This window comes from Giraffa tippelskirchi, chromosome 6, assembly GCF_054371585.1.
Source record: "Giraffa tippelskirchi isolate mGirTip1 chromosome 6, T2T-mGirTip1v1.2.pri, whole genome shotgun sequence".
In the NCBI taxonomy this organism is placed as follows: domain Eukaryota; kingdom Metazoa; phylum Chordata; class Mammalia; order Artiodactyla; family Giraffidae; genus Giraffa; species Giraffa tippelskirchi.
Genome location: NC_137280.1, coordinates 24,840,001 through 24,865,564, shown reverse-complemented (window position 1 = coordinate 24,865,564; position 25,564 = coordinate 24,840,001). Strand labels below are relative to the sequence as shown.

General features: G+C 38.4%; 1 protein-coding gene across 1 annotated transcript in view; it reads right to left on the bottom strand.

Annotated features, from left to right (window-relative positions):
* Positions 1 to 25,564, bottom strand: part of PKHD1L1 (PKHD1 like 1) — a 165,327-nt gene that overhangs the window by 48,205 nt on the left and 91,558 nt on the right. Inside the window, exons 46-58 of the mRNA XM_081503071.1 lie at positions 25,018 to 25,147; positions 21,612 to 21,853; positions 19,631 to 19,767; positions 16,113 to 17,142; positions 14,217 to 14,408; positions 11,660 to 11,811; positions 10,615 to 10,774; positions 9,897 to 10,068; positions 5,877 to 5,965; positions 5,467 to 5,615; positions 4,016 to 4,145; positions 2,298 to 2,416; positions 47 to 176 (exon numbers count right to left, since the gene is read on the bottom strand). Coding sequence (XP_081359197.1) covers positions 47 to 176; positions 2,298 to 2,416; positions 4,016 to 4,145; positions 5,467 to 5,615; positions 5,877 to 5,965; positions 9,897 to 10,068; positions 10,615 to 10,774; positions 11,660 to 11,811; positions 14,217 to 14,408; positions 16,113 to 17,142; positions 19,631 to 19,767; positions 21,612 to 21,853; positions 25,018 to 25,147 — 2,832 coding nt within the window. The remainder of the gene's footprint in view (positions 1 to 46; positions 177 to 2,297; positions 2,417 to 4,015; positions 4,146 to 5,466; positions 5,616 to 5,876; positions 5,966 to 9,896; positions 10,069 to 10,614; positions 10,775 to 11,659; positions 11,812 to 14,216; positions 14,409 to 16,112; positions 17,143 to 19,630; positions 19,768 to 21,611; positions 21,854 to 25,017; positions 25,148 to 25,564) is intronic.

Here is a 25,564-nt window from a genome sequence, read left to right as displayed (position 1 = left end):
AGACATTTTAATGATATAGTTATTTGGTTAAAGAACAGCTACTTACCAAAGTGGGTATAGGAAAGGGTATCATTGAGAATGAGAATTTTGTGATTATGCAGGATTTTAATGATGCTTCTAGTTTCCGTCTGGTGGAAATTATAGCTTGTGGTTGTTATCACAATCTCTTCACCCTCCTTAGAAAAATTCCAAATTTAAGACAATTTTAAAAAATAAGTTTATATCTCTCAATAACTATTAAATAATTCTAATTTAACTTACATCGGTTACAACCATAGTATTATCAGAGAAAACAAACCATACCTTTAGCTTTCTAAAATAAATACGCTTTAGTTTGATAGCAAGAATTCTATATCCTGAATTATGTCAACATTTCCTCAAGTTGAATTCAGTCACTTAATATACATTTTTAAAATTAGATAGATCAAAGCAAATATGTTCGTTATTTTTATTAAAAATTGGTCAGAATAATATTCTTAGGACTTAAAAACATTTCCCCCAGATTTTTTTACACAATTAGCTATCACTGGATATTCCTGAAAGGCGAGAAAGGCAGAGAAAAGTGACACTATAGGGTCATGTCTTAGAATCTCTATCATATATGACAAGCTTCTCTTTGTCATCCAAGCCTCTGCTCAACTATACTTGTAGAGGAGGAAAAAGATGTTTTTCCTCTACCCTACCAAGTTCTCAGCTAGGACCCCTGCAACAAAAGACTGAATAACAGGAGAAAAGGGTATAAATTTTATTTGGTGCAAGTTTTATATGACAGAAGACTTGAAATTGTTACACCTGAGCATTAAAAAATTTATTTATTTATTTAGCTGACTGACTGCGCTGAGTCTTTGTGGCTGCACGCAGGCCCTCTCTAGTTGTGGCAAATGAGGCTACTCTCTAGTTGCGGTGCACGGGCTTCCCATTGCAGTGCCTTCTCTTGCTGCAGAGACCAGGCTCTAGGGCACCTGGGCTTCAGAAGTTGCAGCACTTGGGCTCAGTTGTTGCAACCTGGGGGTTCTAGAATGCAGGTTCAGTAGTTGGGGGTGCACGGGCTTAGTCGCCCCACAGTATGTGGAATCTTCCCGTACCAGGGATTGAACCTGTGTCCCCTGTATTGGCGGGCAGATTCTTAACTACTGGACCACAAACCTGAGCATTTTTATGGAACAGTGGGGAATATAGGGAAAATGTGATAGGGTAGGAGCTAAGTGTAGGAAACGGGATAAACAGCAACACTTGTCCATTCTGATTCCTCTCTGTGTCTCTTTGTCTTTAGAGCTGAGGATGGTCCTTTCTTCCGAGTATAGGGTAGGCAACTTTCACATGAAAGTTTTATGACCTGCTTCGGGGAAGGTCAGAAAATCCTCCTGCACGCGCAGAAATTTTTCAGCTTAAAATAGTCGATATTTGGGGGTAGTATGTCCTGAATCCTGTCACACCTTTGAGAGAGGCCTTCTTTGGCAATATCAATTTAATGTCATCTGCCACCCTCTACCATGGCAGTCTCTATCACACTTGATTTATTTCCTTCATTATGAAGATTATAATCTAAAATTAACACATATTTATTTATTCATTTAGTGTCTCCCTCTTTCACCTCAATGCAATTTCCTCTCTATTTTGACCAATTTCTTCACAAATGAATCTTCACAAAATGTTTGACATTCAGCTAAATATTAACTGCATAAATGATATGCGTAAAATATTAACTGGATAAGTAATAATAAATGATAATTGGATACTAGGGATATTTAAATCATTTAATCACCTTTAAAAAGTAATCACACCTCAACTACCACAATTATCACTTGCAAACCTATGAATGTAGTAGAGATTGGCATCGCCACCATTCATATTCTACCAAAATCTCTTACTTGATGTAGGCCTTTTTTGAATATCACTAGGCATCAACATCTGGTTTCTTTCCAAACACTTAATGTGTAAAATCACAAATTAGAAGCAAATCTCAGACAACTGAGATAACACAAAAGTGCATTAAAAAAAATTCCTTTTTCTGTTTGACAAGAATTTGTAAACTAATTTTTTACCCCCAAACCTTCATACTTTCCTTTTGTAACTTATACATAACGTTCTTTATATATTCTGAAGAACCTCTGACACCACAATTTTTAAATACCTGCTGTCAAAGTCAGATTTTTGAGTGCAAACTAATTGTAAAGCACACATTTCTTGCCTGGGTAATCATGTGAGAAAATAAATGTCCATGAAAATAAAGAAGAAACCTTTTTAAGTTGACTCATTGCGTGTTTTTACTTCCCCCCACAGAGTAGTTCCTTTACCTGCCAATCCACAGCATCCATCAGAGAGAGGACTTTGGAACCTGCCTCTGCGGTTTCTGAGAGCTTAGTTTTATATATTGCATGTGGAATTCCATGAAGGTCCAGTTCACCAAATACCCCTGCAGGAGAAAAATCCACTCCTATTTATTCACCATACAGAACTGAGTTAGGTGCTAGTATAAAATGAAACAATAGATACATTTCAGTAAGTGATTGAACATTTTAGAATGAATGCAAAGGATTGGGGTTATCTGCTCAGGGCTATAGAAGAAGGCTTTGGCTCTCTGACCCATTGCTGGGAATCTAGTCCCTAGAAATTAAATCCAGTACACAAGGATACACGAATCAGGATGCTTAATACAACATTTGGAAATATTAGAAAAACTAGAATTAATCTAAATCTACATTGATAGCAGAATGAAGGAGTAAATTAGAAGATATTACTAATACTGTAGTGTAATATGCCATAAAAAGGAAGAGTTTTATATATAAGTATCGATCTGGAAAGGTATTCATATGTTAACAAGAAAACGCACAGTAATATATTTAGCTTGACTATGTTTTTATATAAGGCTTCAAGTCATTTTATGTAATATGAATATACACATAGATAAAAAGCATGAAAAGAACATGTAGAAATTGCTGATGTTAGTCTCCTCATGCAGAGAGGAGAACTGGTAAGATGTGCGTCTTTTCTTGATATTGTTCTGTGTTGTTAGAATTCGTAGTTTTGAAATAAAAAAATAAACACATAAAGGCAAAAAAAAAAATTTTAAGGTTGCATTTGCCCGCCTCAGGAAATTTTTCTTTTCCTTTTCTTTATCCCACTCCGTGTGGCATTTTAGTTCCCTGACTAGGGATCAAATCTATACCCCTTGCCCAAGAAGTAAAGACTTAACCAACTGAACCACCAAGGAAGTCCCAGGAAACTTTTAAGATTTGAATTTGTCTGTCTCGGAAGAGCTAACTCAATTTTAAGCCATTTAAAAAATCCCCTTACTTACTATCACTGTTTTAGAAATTTTACATTAGAGCAAGTGAGCACGTTTATTGAGTCGACCAAAAAGTTCATTTTCAGTTTTTCCATGAAATAGTACGGGGGGAAAAAATTTGAACGAACAAGCTTTTTGGCCAACACAACACGTGTCTTTAAAGATGCAGTGGTATTAATAAAAGTGGTTATTTACTGGGACCAAATTAAACCCTTTCAGGTCCATTGCTTCTAGGCTCAAATGGGAATCTGTACAACCACACAAATGCAACTGGAAAATTAAAACACAGCAATAGTTACAACTGGATAACTGACAGCAGAATCAACTGATCCACAGATTACTAATACTGTGTAGGAATAATGTGCAGGAAAGTTACCTTTTAAGGGAAAAGTCCTAAAGAATGAAAAAGATTATTGTTTCTACAAAAGAAAGATTACGAAGAAAACCAGATTAGAGAAATAATCTACATATGGAGTGACTCATCAATGTTAGTTTTGTGATAAACTACATTTTGGTTTAGAATACACACATCTATATCTAATATAATGTGGCATGAATTAATTTTTTAAAATCTTGGCAACTTTTATAACCCATTACTACAAATCAGTGTCTGTAAAAACTTCTAATACTGTAACATTCTGAACTGAGGCAAGTCTATTAGTGCTCCATGTTTTAAAGCAGATTCTCAAAACTAACATGACTCTTTTGGTATCTGGGAGCACGTACCTAAGACCTTGGATCCTTGATTTGGTCCTTCTGGAAGAGCCCACTCTGGAGTAGAATGATTCCCTCTCAGAACAATCTGTAATTCTCCTTTGAAAGGATTATCTTCCCAGCCACCGATTAATCTACCTCCCTGCAGTGAAGCAGAAAGTTGTTAATACTTAGAAACTGAGCAGGAAAAATTCACCATAAAAAAGGGAAGCCAAGCGATGCTATTCATGAGCCGTCACTGTTAATAAAAATTGCTATTACCAAATGGTTTCTGATTCTATGCCAGGTATAACATGCAAAGCTTTACATATTTTATATCATTTAACCTTTATACTAAACCCATGAATTGAAATTATTATCCTCATTTCATAGATGATAAAACTGATGTGGAAAAAGTCAAATAACTTAACCTGTTACCCAACAATTTAACAATGAGGTAAGGATTCAATTGTAGCAGTAACTTCCCTCTAAGCTCTGCATCTAACCAAAATATCACATATCTTTAAAGCTTTAAAGGCCTAGTTTTATGAAAGAAAGGCTCCCACTTATTTTTTAGTGGTGCTTAATAGCTTTTGGTTAAGCTATTCTTTTAAATGAAACCAATAAAATACTGACAGAACAATTAAATTGATTAAACTACTACATATTCAAGACTATCTGAGGTTTATGAGAGAATGAGGTGATTATTCCAAACAACTGAAATATTTTTATTTGTCTGCTCCTGGTTTTCATAATCCCTTCTACATCCATTCATCTTAAGAAATACTGTTCGCTTTTTTTTTTTTTTCCCCCAGAACTCCAGGGAATTCTCTGTTAGTTGCAGCAAGCTGTGAGTTTAGTTTTACGTAACAATGATATAAATTATTTTAAAGGACTGAAAATGAGGAGAACTCACACTACAAAGTAGCATGATAATTACCACGTAAGGAATGTGTTCTTAAAATGTAAAGGAGAGCAGAAATATAAGTTCAATGCATTGAACTTAGGCTTGCATTTCATGGGGTAGAGCCAGTCGTGTTTCAATTCACATCAATTGAATACGCTTTCTTATAATCTGTGCAAGGAGATCCAATCACTCCATCCTAAAAGAGATCAATCCTGGGTGTTCATTGGAAGGACTGATGTTGAAGCTGAAACTCCAATACTTTGGCCACCTCATGCGAAGAGTTGACTCATTGGAAAAGACCCTAATGCTGGGTAGGATTGGGGGCAGGAGGAGAAGGGGACGACAGAGGATGAGATGGTTGGATGGCATCACCGACTCGATGGACGTGGGTTTGGGTGGACTCCGGGAGTTGGTGATGGACAGAGAGGCCTGGCGTGCTGCAATTCATGGGGTCGCGGAGAGTCGGACACGACTGAGCAACTGAAATGAACTGAACTGAACTGAATCTGTTCAATAAATCTCCAACATTTTAGCACTTGGCTAGTAAGGGTGAAAGTTACAAGACCCTCAGTCTTACCTGCAGTGATATGTAGGTAGCATTCAGAACAATTTTTCTGTAAGAAGACTCTGCAGCTCCTACATTATGTTTATCTTCCAATTCTAGAACCCCCCAAATAACAAGCCTTTCCATTGGTGGAATATCTGTGTCTGCCACAATCCATGTTCCTATAAAACAAGACTTTAATGTATAGCCTGTAGATAAAACATTGACAGCCTTATCGATGAGTCCTAATTTTGAAGTTAGTGAGCCTTTTTTCCATATAATATACCATCCAGGACACAAGAATGGAACCCATCTCTTCATATTTTCTTTCTCCAGGGTGTGCTGAGTAACACTATCTACCTACCCTAACTGCTAAGTACTGTGGCATCTATCCTAAAGGTGATAAACACAAGCATTTTATTTATTTACATTTATGCATTTACCTTCAGGAATAACAACATTTGCTCCTGGGTAAGGTATGGTATAATTATTTTCTCGAGATGATTGCCAAAAAGAATTATTCGACCATAAGCTGCAAAGAGAAAAGAAATATTTCCATTTAGTATTATCTGTTTATTTAATAAGCATCTCCTTAGGGTGTAGCACTATACTAGATGTTTTGGGGATAATAAAATGCAAATTAGATAGTTTGTAATTTCACTGACAAGCTAATGTATGCAATTAGTAAAAGACTCAAAACACATAACTACATAGAGATTTTTCTCCATTAAAGAAAACTATCTGAATCACTTTTTCTCCTACTAAAGCCTTATTGTGATACCCTAATTTTGTCTATCACATGAATAATTTGATTTCTTTAGAAGATTTCTTTTTTAAAACTTTTTAATTTTATATTGAAGCATAGTTGATTAGCAATGTTGTGATAGTTTCAGGTGTACAGCAAAGTGATTCAGTTATACATATACATGTACCTATTCTTTTTCAAATTCTTTACCCATTTAGGTTGTTACACCATATGGAGTAGAATTCTCTGTGCTGTACAGTACGTCCTTGTTGGTTACCTACTTTAAATATAGCAGTGTGTGCACAGGTGGAAAAGTGAAAAGAAACACATCCTTTGTCCATTTAAAGATTCTTAGATATGGTGCTATTTCAGGGGAAAGTGACAAGAGGGCATATAGTTGGCTAGATTCTGTGAAGGAGGCCTGGAAGAATGGTCTCTGAATTGGCAAGGATGGGTCAATGAGAGTAAGCCCCTGAGCTGGGGGCACAGATAGCAGTCTATAACCAGAGTGAAAAGCATTATGTTAAATTGAAATAAATATGGAAAGTGTGCAGCTTTCCAGGTGGCGCCAGTGGTAAAGAATCCTCCTGCCAGTGCAGGAGATGCAAGAGATACAGGTTCAATCTCTGGGTTGGGGAGATCCCCTGGAGAAGGAAATGGCAACTCACTTCACTATTCTTGCCTGGAAAATTCCATGGACACAGGAACCTGGTGGGCTATGGTCCATGGGGTTGCAAAGAGTCAGACACGACTGACCGTGCATGCATAGCACAGCACATGGAAAGTGTGTTGGAGGAGACACCATCTCTACTTACCATCACTATGCCTGCTAGAAACTGTCTCAGTACAAACTGTGACAAACAATATTATTACACAGTTGAGGGTATTTTCCTGTTTAAAAATGATCACAGAGGTTGCTCTCCTGCCTGAGTAAGAAATTTAAAAAATTTTCTGATACTAATGCAGGAAATCTAAAGAATAACCAATACAGTTTGTTTGGTTAAAAGTATATTTTTATGACACATTTTAAGGTGTATTACTAAAAAACCTTTTGCTCTGAAATCCTGTTATAAAAATTTTGTCTTCGTGGGTTTAAAAGAGAAGTTAGTGGATCATTTAGGATTATTTATACTCACAATAATGCATTTTTTTCATGAAGCCATCTTAATGAAGGTTGTTTAAAGGTTATATCTATTTAACTGAATAACTTGATCAGCATGGTGCAGATTCAACAGCTGAGTTCATCTAGCTTTTCTCAAGCCTTTCAGTCTTCTCTGCCCAGCAGCACTATACTACATGCTATGCTGCTGCTGCTGCTGCACGCTTCAGTCGTGTCCAACTCTGTGTAACCCCATAGACGGTAGCCCACCAGGCTCCACTGTCCCTGGGATTCTCCAGGCAAGAACACTGGATGGGTTGCCATTTCCTTCTCCAATGCATGAAAGTGAAAAGTGAAAGTGAAGTCGTTCAGTCATGTCCGACTCTTAGCGACCCCGTGGACTGCAGCCTACTAGGCTCCTCCGTCCATGGGATTTTCCAGGCAAGAGTACTGGAGTGGGGTGCCATTGCCTTCTCCAACTATATATTCTTCTAATTGCCCATTGTTACGATCAATAAAGCCTAATACCTCTTGAACTAAACACTTGTGTGTTGTGTAGCTAGAACTGTATATTCTATTCCTGAGGTTCAATTTTGGATCAAGGGTCTATTTGTTCTCACTGATGCTGCAGCTGGTTAGTTGCTTCAGTAGTGTCCAACTCTTTGTGACTCTATGAAATGCAGCCCACCAGGCTCCTCTGTCCATGGGATTCTCCAGGCAAGAATACTGGAGGGGGTTGCCATGCCCTTCTCCAGGGAATCTTTCCGACCCAGGGATTGAACCCAGGTCTCCTGCATTGCAGGAAGGTTCTTTACCACTGAGCCACCAGGGAAGCCTGCTCTCACTGATAGCTATCTGCAAAATACAAACTAACAAGTCCAACTGCTACTATTTCTAGTGAGTAGAACTCATACTGTGGGAGGAAAAAACCTATCCTATGGCATATACATGAAGTGTATGTTATGGGGGCAGAGGCCACATCTCTGTTGTTCTCAACCTAATCTCAGTACTCAGCACAGTGCCTGGCACATGGCAGGTTCTCAGTAAAAAATTTTTTTATGGTTAAATGTATAAACAAATTCAATTATTATTCTTTTGTGCAACAGTTATCACAGTATCTGTATATTTTGAAATTATAATTCACTTAAATAATATTGATTTGTACTTGATATGCAGTACTGGGCTCTTACATGCCTACTTATTGTTAATTTTTATCATTCACAACATTATTTTTATGGTTATTATTTGCCTGTAGGGGATGCAATATACATCAAATCGGTTCATGCCTTTAAAGGTCTTAAAGACTAGTACTGTCACATACTAGTATCACCATATATGGTAATTACTGTAATATGAGGTAGAAAGTGATGTTTCATAGGAGAAATATAGGTAAAGGGCTTTACAAGTTTCAAAGATAGAAAAATTATTTTTAACTAGGAGAGTTAACATGTATTTAGGAAATCAAATATCTGAAATAAAATTAAACAAGCTGTACTATGAGATTTGACCAAGACAGTTAGTCTATCTAAAAAATGATAAAACGAATTTTATTTACAAAACGGAAACAGACTCACAGACACAGAAAACAAATTTATGGTTACCAAAGAGAAAAAGGGGTGAGAGGGATAAATTAGGAGTTTGGGATTAGCAGATACACACTACTATGTATAAAACAAACAATAAAGTCCTCCTGTATAGCAAGGGAATTACACACAGTATCTTGTAATAAACTATAATGGAAAAGCATATGAAAAATATTTATGTATAACTGAATCACTTTGCTGTACACCAGAAACTAGCACAACATTATAAATCACCTATACTTCAATAAAAAATAAAAAAAACACACACACAGAGGCACAAAAAGACTGTTATTCTAGAGAAAGAAATGCCACCTGCTAAGAAAGCATTGCTTCCCTGGTAGCTCAGCTGGTAAAGAATCTGCCTGCAATGCAGGAGAGCCTGGTTTGATTCCTGGATCAGGAAGATCCCCTGGAGAAGGGATAGGCTACCCCCTCCAGTATTCTTGTGCTTCCTTGGTGGCTCGGACAGTAAAGAAACTGCCTGCAATGTGGGAGATCTGGTTTAATCCCTAGGTTGGGAAAATGCCCTGGAGGAGGGCATGGCAACCCACTCCAGTATTCTTGCCTGGAGAATCCCCATGAACAGAGAAGCTGTAGCCTGGCGGGCTACAGTCCATGGGGTTGAAAAGAGTCAGACACGAATGAGCAACCAAGCACAGCACAGCACAAGAAAGCACTGGGTCACTGAGCAGACAGTTTCTGGTGCTGTTCTGAGCGTGTCATCGAGAAGTTTTGTGATCTCATTTAAGGTCTTCGGGCTTCAGCTCTCTCATCAAATAATAAGGGAGTTGGTCTAATAATTCAGATCTAACATTCTGCAGGTATGAGATTCCCAGTAACTTTCACACATAATTTTTGTGAGATTTTTCCATCTTGTCATCAGGGTGGCTGTAACGCTCAAGTGAAGCAATGAGTGTGGAAGTGCTTTGGGACCCTCTGTGCAGGAGGAGGGCACAGTATCTCAGCCAAGATGACACAGGAAAAGGATGCTGTCAGGAACTACTGAAGCGTATTAATGAACAAAAGGCCTGTATACTTATATGTGGCTGGTCGCTTCCTGGGAATTGGTTTTCTTGATGGAGGATGTACAGGAAAGCAATCCTGGAGAACACAGCAGTAAGCTTGGAAATTAACAATAACGTCCTTCACATCAGGATCCAGGGTCCCAGAAATGGACTGGCTCTGATGGAGGTCATTTTTTCCTGACACTGGAAGTGAAATAAAAGCAGTTTAAACTAACATGATGATCAAAGCATTTGAATGTAAACAAAATCATGGCAATTTGAAAATACTCTTTAGAAAGTAACTTAGTATAATTCAAATGTATGGAATATGTATGAAGAAATTCTGACAAAATGCACATCTGAGAAGTAGAGTCAAAGTATCTTGACAAAAACAAATATTTCAGAACTCAGACTATATTCGTAAATATTTTTATTTTCCAAAAATAGTTAAATAATTAAATTGGAAACAAAATATATGACAGTTCATTGTACTCATTTCCTCTAATTTTGTAAAATAAATGTTGGAGTCAATTATGAGTGATGGTGCTATCTCCAAGCATAAAACGTAAGTTCTTAATTCAATTCAAGGCCTTTTCCAGCATAAATTTGGTCTCCATTCTTTAATTCAATGAACACTCATTAAATTCTGTTGTATACAAGACACTATATAATGCATTTGCCCATTGAGCCACTATTCTCCCCCTTTAGATGAAGCAATAAATAAATCACTTTTGCCTACTGAATACATACCCAGGTAATACAGAGTACTAGTGTTTGCTTCAAGGTGCCAGTCTCCATTCTTGCTAGTATTCCAATTCAATGGATTTGAAGAGCCATTCCTCATATCAATGATATTAAACATATCAGAATTTTGAGTGAAGTTATGAGATATGATTACATAGTCTTCTTCCTATTAAAGTTTATTTTAGATATTAATATTCTGCATAATATACACTCATTTTGATGACATGAATCACTTAACCCCTATATTAAAAGTTAAGTTTTGGTTTAGTTTGTTTTTCACCTTGCATTTATATTTTGTTTAACATTTTATCTGTCTATGGCAATAATGCTAAGCTTATCACTAAGGCAATGAAAGTTTTCTTTTCCTTGTCTCTCTCTATATATATACACATACACACATACCTATGCATACATTCAGAGAATATTTAATTTCTATAATATTTCAAAACATCTGAAACAGTGCTAGGCATTTTTTTTTTTGGTTGCCACATGTAGTATAAGCAGAAGAATGTGAACAGGGAGGAAAATACCCAATTCAGGAAACTGGTGACCATTAGCGGTAGAGAGTGAGGATTGATACCAGAGTAAGCCATGCAGAGGACTTCCACTTCGTCCAAAAATATTTATTTCTTTAAAAAAGTCTGAAGTAAAGAGTCACAGAATGTTACGGAATGTTAGATTCAGATAACTAGGCAGTGGGCATATGGGATTTGGGCCTGCTATTTTCTGTAATTTTCTGTATCTGCTGTATTTCACAATACAAATAATAAAGCCCTTAACTGTTTTCCAAAATATCATAAGTACTCAATAAATGTTAGCTATTATCATGGATATAATAAGCTTAGTACTATAGGAATGTGGCAGAAAGATTGCTTACTTCTGATTTTTGAAGGATTTTTCTGGCTTGCTTCTGAGATTTAAGATGGGTCATGGAAAGTGTCAATATGTGAGGCAAGGACAGTCTGGGTCTCACAATTGGTGTAAGCGGGCTGTGTTAGAATAATATGCAACATAAATTATCAGAAGATGGATTATGCAACTCTGTATTTACCTTAAATCCATAGAATGTTGATGTATACGATATATTGGTTATGTGATCTACACCTTTAAAATACCAGTTAATGTGTGTTGCATTCGGAATCAGAGCCATCCAGCCAGACATGTGAGTCAGTCGTTTCTTCTGAAAAGGAACAATGCTTGTGCCTATAGGACATAAACAAACACTAGTAATCTACCTCTAGAAAATTTCTTCTCTTATGAGTAAGTGCAAAGGTAAATATTAGTCTAGTCAATGGAAGTCTCTAAAGAGATCAGTATAGCACTTCATTCCTTATGTTCTAAATGTCTTTGTTGACCTGAAGACCCCCAACACTTAATATCACACTTAACTGAAACATAAAATGTTTTCTCACTTGGAAGTTTTAATTGATATGGAGCTTATATTCCCTGGGGAAAAATAAAATTGAAATATGATGACATAATGACTAAGACAAAGTGCTTAAATATATCAATACAATTTTTAAAACATCATTGATCTGAAATATAATTCCATTTCTATTCTTCTTCAAAATCCTTGATTTGCAGAGTATGTAAATATATGTCCTAAACATTATTAGATTCTCCTATACTTGCTGTGTTAATAAAAGTCAGCCTAACAAGTATGAATGGAAAGCTTTGATTGATAGCTCTTAGGGAACTAGGCTACAAGCAGCCTCTAACACTGGCCATGATACTCTAAATTTTGTGATTGACAAACCTGGAACCTGAACTACCTGTTATGGGAAAAAGATTTAACCTGAGAGAATGCCTGACAAATTCGGGTGAAGATTTGAAAAGATCTCTCACAATATAAAGAAAAAATTCTGTGATTAGTTAATTATATTTTTTCCTCTCCCTTCTTTCATCTTTGAATTTTACATTAAATTTGTGACCTCTTCCCTTTCCAAACTAGGAGGAAGAAGTCAGAAGTGAGGTTACAAAATAAACTGTCAAGCACACACAGCTGTATTTAAAATGCATAATCAACAAAGTCCTACTGCACAGCCCAGGGTACTCTGCTTATTGTTATGTGGCAGCCTGGATGGGAGGGGAATTTGGAGGAGAATGGATACACGTATATGTATGACTGAGTCCCTTAGATGTCCACCTGAAATTATCACAACATTGTTAATTCGCTATACTCCAATATAAAGCAAAAATTTTTTAAAAACAAGTAACAAAAGCACACCAAAGTTAAAAAAACAAAAAAAATGAACAAAACAAAAATAAACTGTCATTCTTTTCCTTTGGGGATGTGTGCATGCATGCTAAGTTGTTTCAGTTGTGTCTGACTCTTTGCGACCCAAATGGACTGTAGCCCGCCAGGCTTCTCTGTCCATGGGATTCTCCATGCCATTTCCTCCTCCAAGATCCCCTGGAGGAGGAAATGGCAACCCACTCCAGTATTCTTGCCTGGAAAACCCTGTGGACAGAGGAGCTTGGTGGGCTACAGTTCATGGGTCACAAAGAGTTGAACACAACTGAGCGACTGAGAGCACACACATTTTAACCAATAATTCAGAGAGATGATGGATGCGTGTATAAAGGGATGGATGGAATGATATAAAGATCGGAGCCAGTCCAGTCAGGCCAGGTCAGACACGGTGAAAATAGACATATTTAGTAACTGGAAGAGTTCCTAATGGAAGGAAAATCAGGTAGGAAGGACTGAATGAACACTTTAGGAACCCTACATCCCCCTGCCACCCCCTCATCAAGGTAACAAATTAAAAGCAATTCCAAACTCTTGAGGGGGGAAAATATAGAAAATAATGCCACAACAAAAAATCTGAGAGATGTGATGATCAAGATTCCTACCAATCTCCATTTAACTTGCTTGTCTGGCTGGAGCAAATGCCAGATGGATCATGAATAATGATGGTAAATTAATGCAATCTCATCAGGCAACGATGTCAAGCACATGTGGTGTTCCACATATAGTATCTTTACTCAAACGACTCAGTAAATCAACAGCCTCTGGCACCTGGGGTGCAGCCAGGGACCTAGCAGATGCACCCCTATCTGACATCAATCAGCAAAGATAATCAAAATAATTTGCTTTCAGGGGCAGAAACAATGATGTATTTTCACTGTCTTAATCCAAAAGCTATGCCAACTATCCTGCTCTCTGTCACAGTATTGGCTATGGTTGCACACTGCTTAGTCCCTCAGTCGTGTCTGACTCTCTGTGACCCCATGGACTGTAGTCTGCCAGGCTCCTCTGTCCATGGGATTCTCCAGGCAAGAATACTGGAGTATCCTCCAGGGGATCTTCCTGACCCAGGGATCAAACCCAGGCCTCCTGCATTGCAGGCAGATTCTTTACCAGGGGAGCCCATGATATTGGGGTGCCTTAATCAGCAGAATGTCGTGTTCATCCACGCATTTACTCAATACTCCTCATAAGTCGTTTAGGGGTGTGTTAGTAGTTTCCTGCCTGGCTTCTGACTGATATCAGTATTATTCTTTTTTCAGTGTTGTCAATAGTGAGTGACAACTCAGGAAGATGATGATGAAAATTGAGGAGAACATATTTAAATGAGTGGTTCACATGATTACACTCCACTTACCAAAAGAGTCTGAGAGAACCACATCCTTTTCAAGCAGGGACACTGGCGAGGGCTTGTTGAATGCTAGCCGGTGGAAGCTGACCGAGGCGTCACAGACAGACCCGGGGAACCCTATGCTCCACTCGGCTTCTTGAGTGCAGTGAGAAGGGTCCAGCAGAGAGCTCTGTGGAATGACCGTGTGTCCTTTGTGACCTAGGAAATGGACGCAAACAGCACGTGTCATGTCAGAAAACGAAAAAGCCAAACTGTCTACAACGTATGCTTACCATGATCCAGAGTGCCACCAATACAATCTAAAAGTCTTGGTTCATTTTTCCTTATTTTGTCATGGAGTAAGGGGCCCTCCTAAAGAGGCTTTACAACAGACTCTTTGCTTAGGGAGCTTATCATGAACATAGCAGAAATATGGGATCTGAAGAACCCGTGAGAGACAAAGTAGGGGATGGGATGGGGAGTAACTTGGCCAAGGACACAAGGAAGGATGTAAATCCAGGCTGTCTGACCATAAAGCCTGGGCTCGCAACTGAGAGTCTGTCAACAAATATTAAGAATCTATGCTGAGAGACATTCCTGGTGGTCCAGTGCCTAGGACTCCATGCTCCCAAAGCAGGAGGCCCAGGTTTGATCCCTGGTCAGGGAACTAGATCACCAAATGCCACAACTAAGAGTTCATATGCCTCAACTAAAGATCCTGCATGTTACAACCAAGACCTGGCACAGCCTAACACACAAATATTTAAAAAAAAAAGAATCTAAGCTGAATTAAGAAATAAAGGTCAATAAAGCTCTGTATATTGGAATTATCCAAATGTTCTCCTTCCTAAAGCCTCAGTTAGAATAGGAAACAAATCAACAACTATAGGTGAGTATTCAGTCTGTTTGACTATTAAGATGAACCTTCTTTCAAAAGTTTTCAAAAACATTTGTTAATATCTGTAGGGTTACTTGTCAGTTGTTTCTCTTTAATAAAGTATTATGCAGAATCATACATACACATACATCCTTTCTGTCTTATTTAGCCAAATCATTGTTTAGTTGCTAAGTCGTGTCTGACTCTTTTGCCACCCCATGGACTGTAGCCCTCCAGGCTCCTCTGTCCATGGGATTTCCCAGGCAAGAATAATGGAATGGGTTGCCATTTCCTTCTTCAGGGGATCTTCCCAACCCAGGGATTGAACTTGTGTCTCCTGCATTGGCAGGCAGATTCTTTATCACTGAGCCACCAGGGAAGCCAAGTCATTATCATTAAAATTTTATAAAAATGCTAAATTCTAGAAATCATATTTACAGAAAGATCTGAACTTCAGATGGTAGAAAAATTTAACCTACAAAGAATGTTGCATTTTGTACTAGAGTTCACATATTCTTTGAACCAATTCCAAATTCAGAATTTAGATTGGAAAGAAAAAGGCTAACAGTAGGCATGTGACTTACTACTTTCCTCTAAGGTACTTGAACAGGATGTATCAAGTCTGTCTACATTGCTTATGTAAATAAACCTGGAATTTATACGTCTATGGGCCTGATTGGCTGGAGAATTTGGGTAGTCATGTAATTAACTGAATAAAAGATACATTCTCAGACTGACATGGATTTCTTTTGTGATCCCTAATTCCATAAATATTGTTTAAAATTTGCTATTAACTCAAAACTAAAGTGCAAATGCAGGAAAAAAAAGGACGTACATGGAGGCTGCATCTGATAGCTTTGGACTTCTCCAGGAAAGGATGTGTCATCTATGACTAGTGCTGACCTACATCTTTAAGTCATTAGGAAAGTTTGGTACCAGGTAAGATCTGTGATTCACTCAAATATGCTATGACAATTCAACTCCGTGTTGACAAGAGAAAAATACATTTCCAAAATATTTTGTCAGAAATGTAAACATCACCTTACCTGTAAGCGAACCATCAACATCAATCAGTACCACTTCATGTTCCCATCGAAAGCCAGCCTTGTTCGGCGTGTGAGAATACTGGATGTCAGTGAATTTTGCACTCCACCCTCCACATCTGTGGTCACAAACACCTGTGATGGATGTCACTCCCAAAGCTGCACAGCCGGGACGGTCAAAGTTCATGAAGTGTACGGAAGACACAGTCAATCCTTCACTAAATGGGAGAACCAGGCCTTTTGTCGTGCAAAATGCAGACCCCATCCCCAGTTCATCAAGATGACCAACTATTTTGGCATTTTTAATCACTGCTCCATTGGTTTCACCCCATCCTCCAACATAAGGAGCCAGGATCTTCTTTGTTTCAATTCCAGCCTCGTAATTATTTACCATCACAAAGTTATGGAACTGAAGGGCACCTCCATTGACCCATTCGGCTCCTTTTTGACAATTCCAAGTTGTGAGTGAATGAAATACTGCAGGCACTGGCACTGAAGAAGTACACGATCCTGTCTGCATGGGGAAATATTCTTCAAAGATCCACAATCCAAACCAACCTTGAGAATGAACAGTGTTGTTAAAGAATTCTCCAAGAGGGACTCTTTTTTGGCAAATGTTTCGGTCATACGATGGCCCATCAGGGTGGTTGTTCATTCGGTACCAAAAGCCAAAGTGAGTGCCTCCAGCAGCCGCGTTGTGTCGTATGGTGTTGTTTGGATTGGTTACCCAAAATGCGGCTGGAGTGACATCGTCATTCAGAAGACTAGTACTCTGATGTACAAATACTGCCAAGTTATATTGCAGGATATTGCCGTGTTCAATGCCATCTTCTATAAAAAATGCTCCTCCCCTGATATCATATATAATATTCCTCTCGACCAGAAGGTGATGTGTGTTATGGATAGTAACAGCCCTGTTATAGGTCTGGTGAATTGCACAGCCTTTCACATAAGATTTAAACTGTAAATCTCCAAGCAGGTGCCAATGTATTGGATATCGTCCCAACCGGAATGCCTGACCAGCATGGAATATCTGTCAAGCCCAGAAATCACAGCTATTCAATGATACACATAGTGTTTGCCTGGCTCATACTTTCTTGCTTCAAAATAATATCCACTTTCATATTAATTATTATTAATGCATTGATCTCCCCCATATTATTCCTGTTTATCATTTTAAAATGTTCTTTGACCCCCAACCCACCTTGTTTTATTCAATATATTAATATAACAGCCCGTGTGTGCTCATGCTTTTTATCAAATGAATGAATTAACAAAAGTCATCTTCAACTCTTCTGCTTTTCACCTTACTCAGTAATGAAACTGTGGTGTTGAGCAAAACACAACTTCTTAAAATACTTCTTTTTCTCCTCCTTTTAATCCTTACTTAATTATAAGAAATATTTCTTGAATATTTATCAAGTGCCAGATATTGTGCTAAATGTCATATGCATGATCACACTCTTTACTACCATCCTAGGAAGTAGCCACTTATCAGAAGCTTCATTTTACAGATGAAGAAAGTGAAATTTAGAAATGCTGAGTATCTATTTCATGGTCACAAAGCTCCACTTAAACCCACTGGTCTGATTAGAGAGTTGGCGTTCTTATTAACCGCTCTGCTATACTTTCAAAGGTCTACAATCCACCTGATGTGAAGGGCCAACTCATTGGAAAAAACCCTGATGCTAGGAAAGATGGGAGGCAAAAGGAGAAGGTGGCAGCAGAGGATCAAATAATTATACAGCATCACCAACTTAATGGACATGAATCTCAGCAAACTCTGGGAGATAGTGAAGGACAGGAGAGCCTGGCATGCTGCAGTCCATGGAGTCGCAAAGAGACACGACTTAGTGACTGAACAACCAAAACAATCTAGTAATCTAAGACAGAAGACACCTCTGTGTGTGTGTATGTGTGTGTGTCTGTGTAATATAATCTTATGAGGTTTGGAAATAAAATGTTAGGGCATCCATTTATTTTCATTCTTCATATAAAAATAAAGATTAACTATTACTAATATTTACTACACAGGTCAACCCCAGTAATCTCACTTAGTCCATATCCAGAAGTTACACATGTGTAACAACCTAGGAGGAGGAGAGTTTTACCAAATGTAGCCACTGACTCTGCCACCCTTACTACAGTTGGGTGTTCCCAATTTAACAGATTTATGGATTTTACTATCCTTCCTTCCTTCACACCCTCCTTCCTTTTATTGAATACTTGATAAAAACTGTGCTAAATCTAGATTATATAGACTGAAGATACAGAGGAGCTCCTGATATCTTGGGCATAACTTGCATATTTATTCATTTATATATTTGTTCAGTTTATAGTCAATTAAGAACCTGCTATGTACCAAGCACTGCTCCAGCTACACAGGAATCAGTAGAAAACTAGAAGGACTGTTTATGTTCTAGAAGAAGAGATTAAAAAACAGAAATATATCTGGAGTTATGAGTTTATAAAGAAAAATAGGGGTTTGGCAGCTCTTTCCAATAAAGGTGGTGAGGCATGTCCTCTCTCAAGAGATACATTTGAGAAGAGACTTGACTGAAATGAGCGTGAACCACTGAAGTACCTGGCAGAGAAGCATCCCAAGGAAAATGAAGAGCAAGTGCAAAGAACTGAGCTAGGAACGTGCCTGACATGGTCACTGACACAGGGAGGCCTCTGTGGCCAGCATGGCGGGCGCCAAGGGAAGTTCACACAAGACAGCAAGAGGCCAGGGTGGGGTCAGATGATGTGGCTCCTTTCAGAAGAGCTTGGACTTTTTGTTTTAAGTGAATTGTGAAGCCAGTGAAGAGTTCTGAACACAATGTGGCAGAATCTGATTCACCCTTTAAAGCCTGAACTTTGTCCACAGGTCTGTTCTCTATGTCTATGCCTCCACTGCTGCCCTGCAAACAAGTTCATCAGTACCATCTTTCTAGATTCCATATGCATGCATTAATATATGATATTTGTCTTTCTCTTTCTGACTTACTTCACTCTGTATAATAGGCTCTAGGGAGATGGCAGGGGGGTTCAGGAGGGAGCGGACATACGTGGCTGATTCATGGGGATGAATGGCAGAAACCAACACAATATTGTAAAGCAATTATTCTCCAATAAAATAAAATAAAAAATAAAAATGCTGAACTTTGGCTGTGGTGTGAAGATTCTGTTGCAGAGAAGGTGGAAGCAGGAAGACCAGCTAGGAGAAAAGCATAGTAGTCCAGGTGAGAGGTGACAGTGGTTTGGGTTTGGAACCAGGTGGAGTGCTGGAAAAATAGTGGATTCAGGATATACTATTTTGGGATAGAACTTGTTAATGAATTTGATGTGGGGTGGGTATAAGAAAAACAGGGAAACAAAATTTTGGCACGATGACATAAGTGAATAACAGATGTATTGTTTATTTATCTGTCTCCTCTACCAAGCATTATTATAAGCAGCATCTAGCAAAAAGCGGGTGCTCAATACATACTCATTGTATAGACAACTTTGGACAAACCGCTGATAATAGTGCCTCTTACCTCTACATATTCTATCCTTCCAGTTACCATGTTAGCACCAGGTATAGGAGCATGAAGCATAATGCAGCCTCCAAACTGGTCACTTCCTATTTCTTCTCCAAACTTTCCTTGGAGACATGTCTGTGTAGCAAATTCACCTTTAAAAATAATTTTTAAGATACAATAAAGGAAAACCGTGTCAAAATCCTCTCATTATATAAAGACTGCTTTTCACACCTAGTTATATCTTTTTATTTACATATAATTTTAATCTTATCCTATAACATAATTGTTTGCATTCATGTTATCTTCTCTGCACAGTAAGGAAGGTAAGTGCCTTGTCTTATTCACCTCTGCATTCCCTAAAGTATTTACTTTGCTGTGCTGTGCTTAGTCGCTCAGTCGTGTCTGACTCTTTGCGACCCCATGGACTATAGCCTGCCAGGCTCTTCAGTCCATAGGGGACTCTCCAGGCAAGAATACTGGAGTGGATTGCCATGCCCTCTCCGGGGCATCTTCCCAAACCAGGGATCGAACCCAGGTCTCCCGCATTGCAGGCAGATTCTTAACTGTCTGAGCTACCAGAGAAGCCCAAAAGTACTTACTTTAGGATCTTTCAAAGATACTAGATAAATATTTGAATGGCTGAATGAATGCTGATAAAGGTATTTTCCTTTATTATCTCTGAATTTATTTTCTGCAACATTTGGGATTAACATAGTTGATACAATCTTACACTGGTACAAGATTAGAACACGCATTATCTCACTTAATTCTTACAACGATAGTAGGTTGGCAGAACAGGAAGTATTTTTATATAAAACAGGATGAAACTAGGTTTACAATGGACATAGTGAGATGATGCAGATGAACTGGAATCAGAATGCAGGTCACTTGACATTGAATCCAGTGAGCTTTGTCTTATGCTTCCCACTGAAGAAAAGGCTGTACCTAAGGTGTACCAGTTATTATTCGACTACTTATAGGATTGTAATGGCAGCGGGCTTCCCTGGCGGCTCAGCGGTCAAGAATCTGCCTGCCAATGCAGGAGACGCAGGTTCGATCCCCTGGGGAAGGAAATGGCAACCCACTCCAGTATTCTTGCCTGGAGAATCCCATGGACAGGGGACCCTAGCCGGCTGCAGTACACAGGATCTCAAAGAGTTGGACACTTTAGAGTTAGCAACTAACCAACAACAACAACAGTAGTAGTGATCACATAAAATATTTAAAGAGACTTAAATGCACTGTGCTTCCTAACTATACACATTTATATAGTTATACATAGTTTTATGTAAACATATATACACATACACACAGATACACACACACATGCATGTGTGCATGCTAAGTCGCTTCAGTCGTGTCCAACTCTTTGCAGCACTATGGACTGTAGCCTGCCAGGCTCCTCTATCCATGGGATTCTCCAGGCAAGAATACTGGAGAAGGTTGCCATGTCCTCCTCCAGGGGATCTTCCCGACCCAGGGATGGAACCTGCGTTTTCTGCAGCTGCTGTACTGCAGGTAGATTCTTTACTGCTGAGCTACCGGAGAAGTCCATATACATATGTATATATTATATATATATGAGAACTATGGTAGGTTAAGGATAGCCATAGAACCAGTCCCAACTATTGACACCTGAGGAAGAGACACACGTCCCTTCAGGACCAAAGTAACTAACTGCTGGTGCTTAACTTCCCAGCCTTCTGATCTCCTGTCTTGGAGACCACGGAAATCCATGTGGAGAAGAAGCCTCCATCAACCCAGATCCTGGAAAATTACAGTGATCAGAGGCCCCCTGTTGACTCATACTGGACACATGTAGCATAAATAAGAAATAAACCTTTACCATTCTATCTCACTAAAATTTGGGGCTTATTTATTGCCAGTGCATAACCAAGTCTATTAGTTTCTGAACAGGAGCTGATTTTGCCCACAGGGAATATTTCTGCGATGTCTGGAAACATTTAAGTTGACACACTAAGGCTACTAAAGTTACCTGTGTCAAATCCATCAGGACACGCTGGGATTTTGTTATTCCACTCCATGTTGTCAGATCCTCTTATTAAAATATTTCTTGTAAGAATTCCAATTTCTGCCCTTGCTTCAAAAAGAGTTCCATCAGGGAGGGTGACAGTGATCCCCAAGTGTGTGTAATTCAGTGGATCAGTGAGCGTTATGTTCCTGCCATCAGCAGATACAGATGCAATGGTCCTTTTTTCATTTTCTCGTTGGCTGTGTCTGTAAAAATTTTAACCACAAGCTCTCGGAATTAATATAAATTAACACACTATTGTTTTGGTGTATTTGTTTTATTCTATTTTTAAAACTTCATCTGTAAAATAGGAAAAAAAATTTTATGTCATACAATATGCTGATGAGGAATTTGAAGATGGTAGTTTACTTTTTCTAAAGTATTCAAAAGAACAACTCCTTTACAACTTTGAGGATCACACACAGTGGCTCCCAACCAAGGGTGATTTTATCCCCCTGGGGACATTTGGCAATGCCTGGACACATTTTTGGTTGTCATAAAGCAACTGACAGAGCTGCCTTTAGGGGAGTTATCAATGTATCTTCCTGACACTGCTTTTTGATTCCTCTCTTCCTTGGCAAATCTTTCTCCTCCTTTAACTCCCAGGTCAAATAACAATGTTGCATGTGAAATAGATTGGAAGGCACCTGTCTCAACTTTCCCAGCCCTTTTTCTGGATTCCCAGTAAGTGCTGCCTGATGCCCCATTAGTCCTCACAGTTACCACACTGCAGATTTATCACCTATTTACTTCTCTGTCCTTCCCATACCTGTCTGCTCCTCTAGGTAAGGCACCCATTGAATCATTCTGTCTGCTGAGTACCTGTCACAACTCAATCATAGATGTGATTGACTGATCAAATCAGTGCAGAATAAATTCCTGAGAGAAGAAGGTAGAGGAATGGAACCCAGATAAGGAGATGATGGACTATTCCAGCGTGAGGGACTGGGAGTCTAAATTCAACTGAAAGTAAGGAAAGCTGGTAGAAGAGGCATTTCAATGGCAGAACCCAAAGAACTTGGTGATGTGCAGGAAGTGAAGACAGCTGATAGTCAGAAGGTCACTAGGAAAATTTTTGTGAAGATGAAAATTAGATTGTAGGGCTTAAAGGGAAAAAAATGGAGAGTGAGAATGAAATGGAAGAAATGGGCATGGTATTTAATAATTGAGAGAGAGAAAGGGATGGGGAGAGAGAGCGGGAGAGAGAGAGAGAAAAGCTAGAAGAAACAGGAGACCAAAGTTGTTTTTTTCCAAGAGGGTAAGTGGATGGAAAGACATAATTCCCAAAGACCCAAGGAAGGAATTAGAGGGGGAGGCGGGAGGGGGAAGTGGAGATTAAGGATGTTTGAGATAGGGTGTATCAATAATATTACAAGATCCCTCAGGTGATTTGGACTGACCTCTCCAAATTCTCTTGGATTCAGATGATACGGAGACGATATTTTTAGAAAAGAAATTCTCAAAAGGATTTTTATATGTTAGGTGCACCTAAATGCACCTTTCCTTCCTTTGTAATAATATCCAACATATATAGCACTAACTTTGAGCCAAGTTCCACTCTGTTTGTCACATATTAACTCATTTAATCCTTACAATAATTCTGAGATACATACTACCAGCATTCCAATTTTAGTGAAGTACAGAGAGGCAAAATAATATGGCAGTAGGCCTCGTAAGTAGTATTGCTGGAGGTTGGACCTAGGTCTACTGACTTTAGAAGTAGTATTCTTAACCACCAGCCTTGCAAACTCTCAAATAGGATTTACAAATGAAATAGTGAGCAACTAATTAGATTTGGTGGGAAATTCCTAAATTCTTGTTTATTAAAACTTTGTTTTGTTGTTCAGTCGCTCAATCATGTCTGACTCTTTGCGACCCCTAAATTCTAAACATACTTTTCTTTCACCCAGAAAAGCTATGAGGACTTCCTATTCTATTAGTAAGCCCTGTCATTTTGCTGCTTTTTAATTTTGCCATTATACCATTCCAAGGGCAGAGAAAAAAAAGAGGGTAGCTTATAAAGCTGAGTATATATTTAACTCTTTCTAACATCTGGAAGTCTATTTTTAACTTGGAAAGGGACAAATTCAAAATGCCATCTTGAATTTTAATTCTAAACTGAGTCACGACCTTAATACAACTTAGCTGTTTTTTTGTCATAAATTACTATTTGTTCCTTGATCTGCATAACTATGTCCAATTTTGCTATTACTCATAACTTGAATAAAGCAAAAATAAAGCCCCTCTTGATTTATCTCCCCACCAGTATTCTTGATATAGCTATAATAGTTTTGTTCCTGGTATTTCTTATTTGCTAAAATATATAATTAAACAGTAATTAAGGGTCATAAGCAGTTTCATGATAAAATGTCAGACATCAAAGGTCATGTTAATCATTACTTCCCCTATAATTTTGTCCCTATAATTCAATCATTACTAACAATTTTGCTCCATGGGAACCACTGCCAAGACTGTAAGATTAAAAAGATTTAACTAGCTGCTTTCAACTGTGCTCCTTGGTGACCCCAAACAAAGAAGCTCATTTACATTTTTGCATGCATTGATGTATTCAGCTAAAGCTCTCACTCAGGGGTTTTCTTTTTTTTTTTTTATTGGAGTATAATTGCTTTCACTGTTGTGTTAATTTCTGCTGTACAATGTGAATCAGCCATAAGTACACATATATCCCTTTCCTCTTGAACCTCTCTCCCACCCCTACCCCCCATCCCAACCCTCTAGAGCATCACAGAGCATTAAGGTGAGCTCCCTGTGGTATACAGCATCTTCCCACCAGCCCATCTATTTCACACACGGTTGTGTATATATGTCAATGCTACTCTCCCCATTCATTACACCCTCCCTTTCCCCACTGTGTCCACTTATCCATTTCCTACGTCTATGTCTCTATTCCTGCCCTGCAAACAGAAATCATCTGTACCATCATTGATACTATCTGTACCATCTTTCTGGATTCCATATTCATACATTAATATATGGTATTTGTTTTTCTCTTTCTGACTTACTGCACTCTGTATGACATCACTCAGAGGGTTTCAAATAACTTTTAATCGCAGAATGCCCTTGTCAAATAAAATCTTACGTGGGAACCGAACCATGAAAAATGACTAAAATCTTTTATTAGTATACATTTATACTTTTTCTTATGGTAAATTCAGTCAATAAAAACTCAACACGCTGGGGATCACCTCAATGTTAACATCTGGCAAATAAATATTTGGCTGTCCAGGCTTCTTTACTTGAGGTTTCAAATTTAAATTAAATGGCTGTGGACCTCCTGAATCATACCTTTTCTACACAGTTACAAATTGCTACTCTAAATCAAAATTATCAGATCCAGAAGATATCATACCTGTGTCCTGTGCTTGCAATTACAATCTTATCTCCTGGTTTCCATGTTACTGCTTCTTGTAAAATCAAAGTCCGTTCCCCTGCCTTTGCAGTATGAGCCAAACGAGTCCAGATCACAGGAACAGGCAGACCTGGAGCCAACATGCAAACCAACTGAGAGTTTCCTCAGGTATGTCTTCTGGAATATTAAGAGCTTTATGCATTTTAATCTCCTGGATTGAATAACTTTTGAGAAGATTCATTTTAACTTAGCATCTTATACCTTTCTCAAAAAAAAAGAAACATTTAGAGTGCTTGCTTTATGAAAGTAACAATCACGTTTGTAATAACATGTATGGGTCTCCACATTTTGTAAAAGTCCTGCAATGATATATTTCATTTATGACAATCTCCTTTATAAAAACTCAGTATAAATGGCATCACTTTGCTGTTTAGTCCCTCGGTTATGTCCGACTCTCTGAGACTCCATGAACTAGCCCACCAGGCTCCTCTGTCCATGGGATTTCCCAGGCAAGAATACTGTAGTAGCCATTTCCTTCTCCGGAATA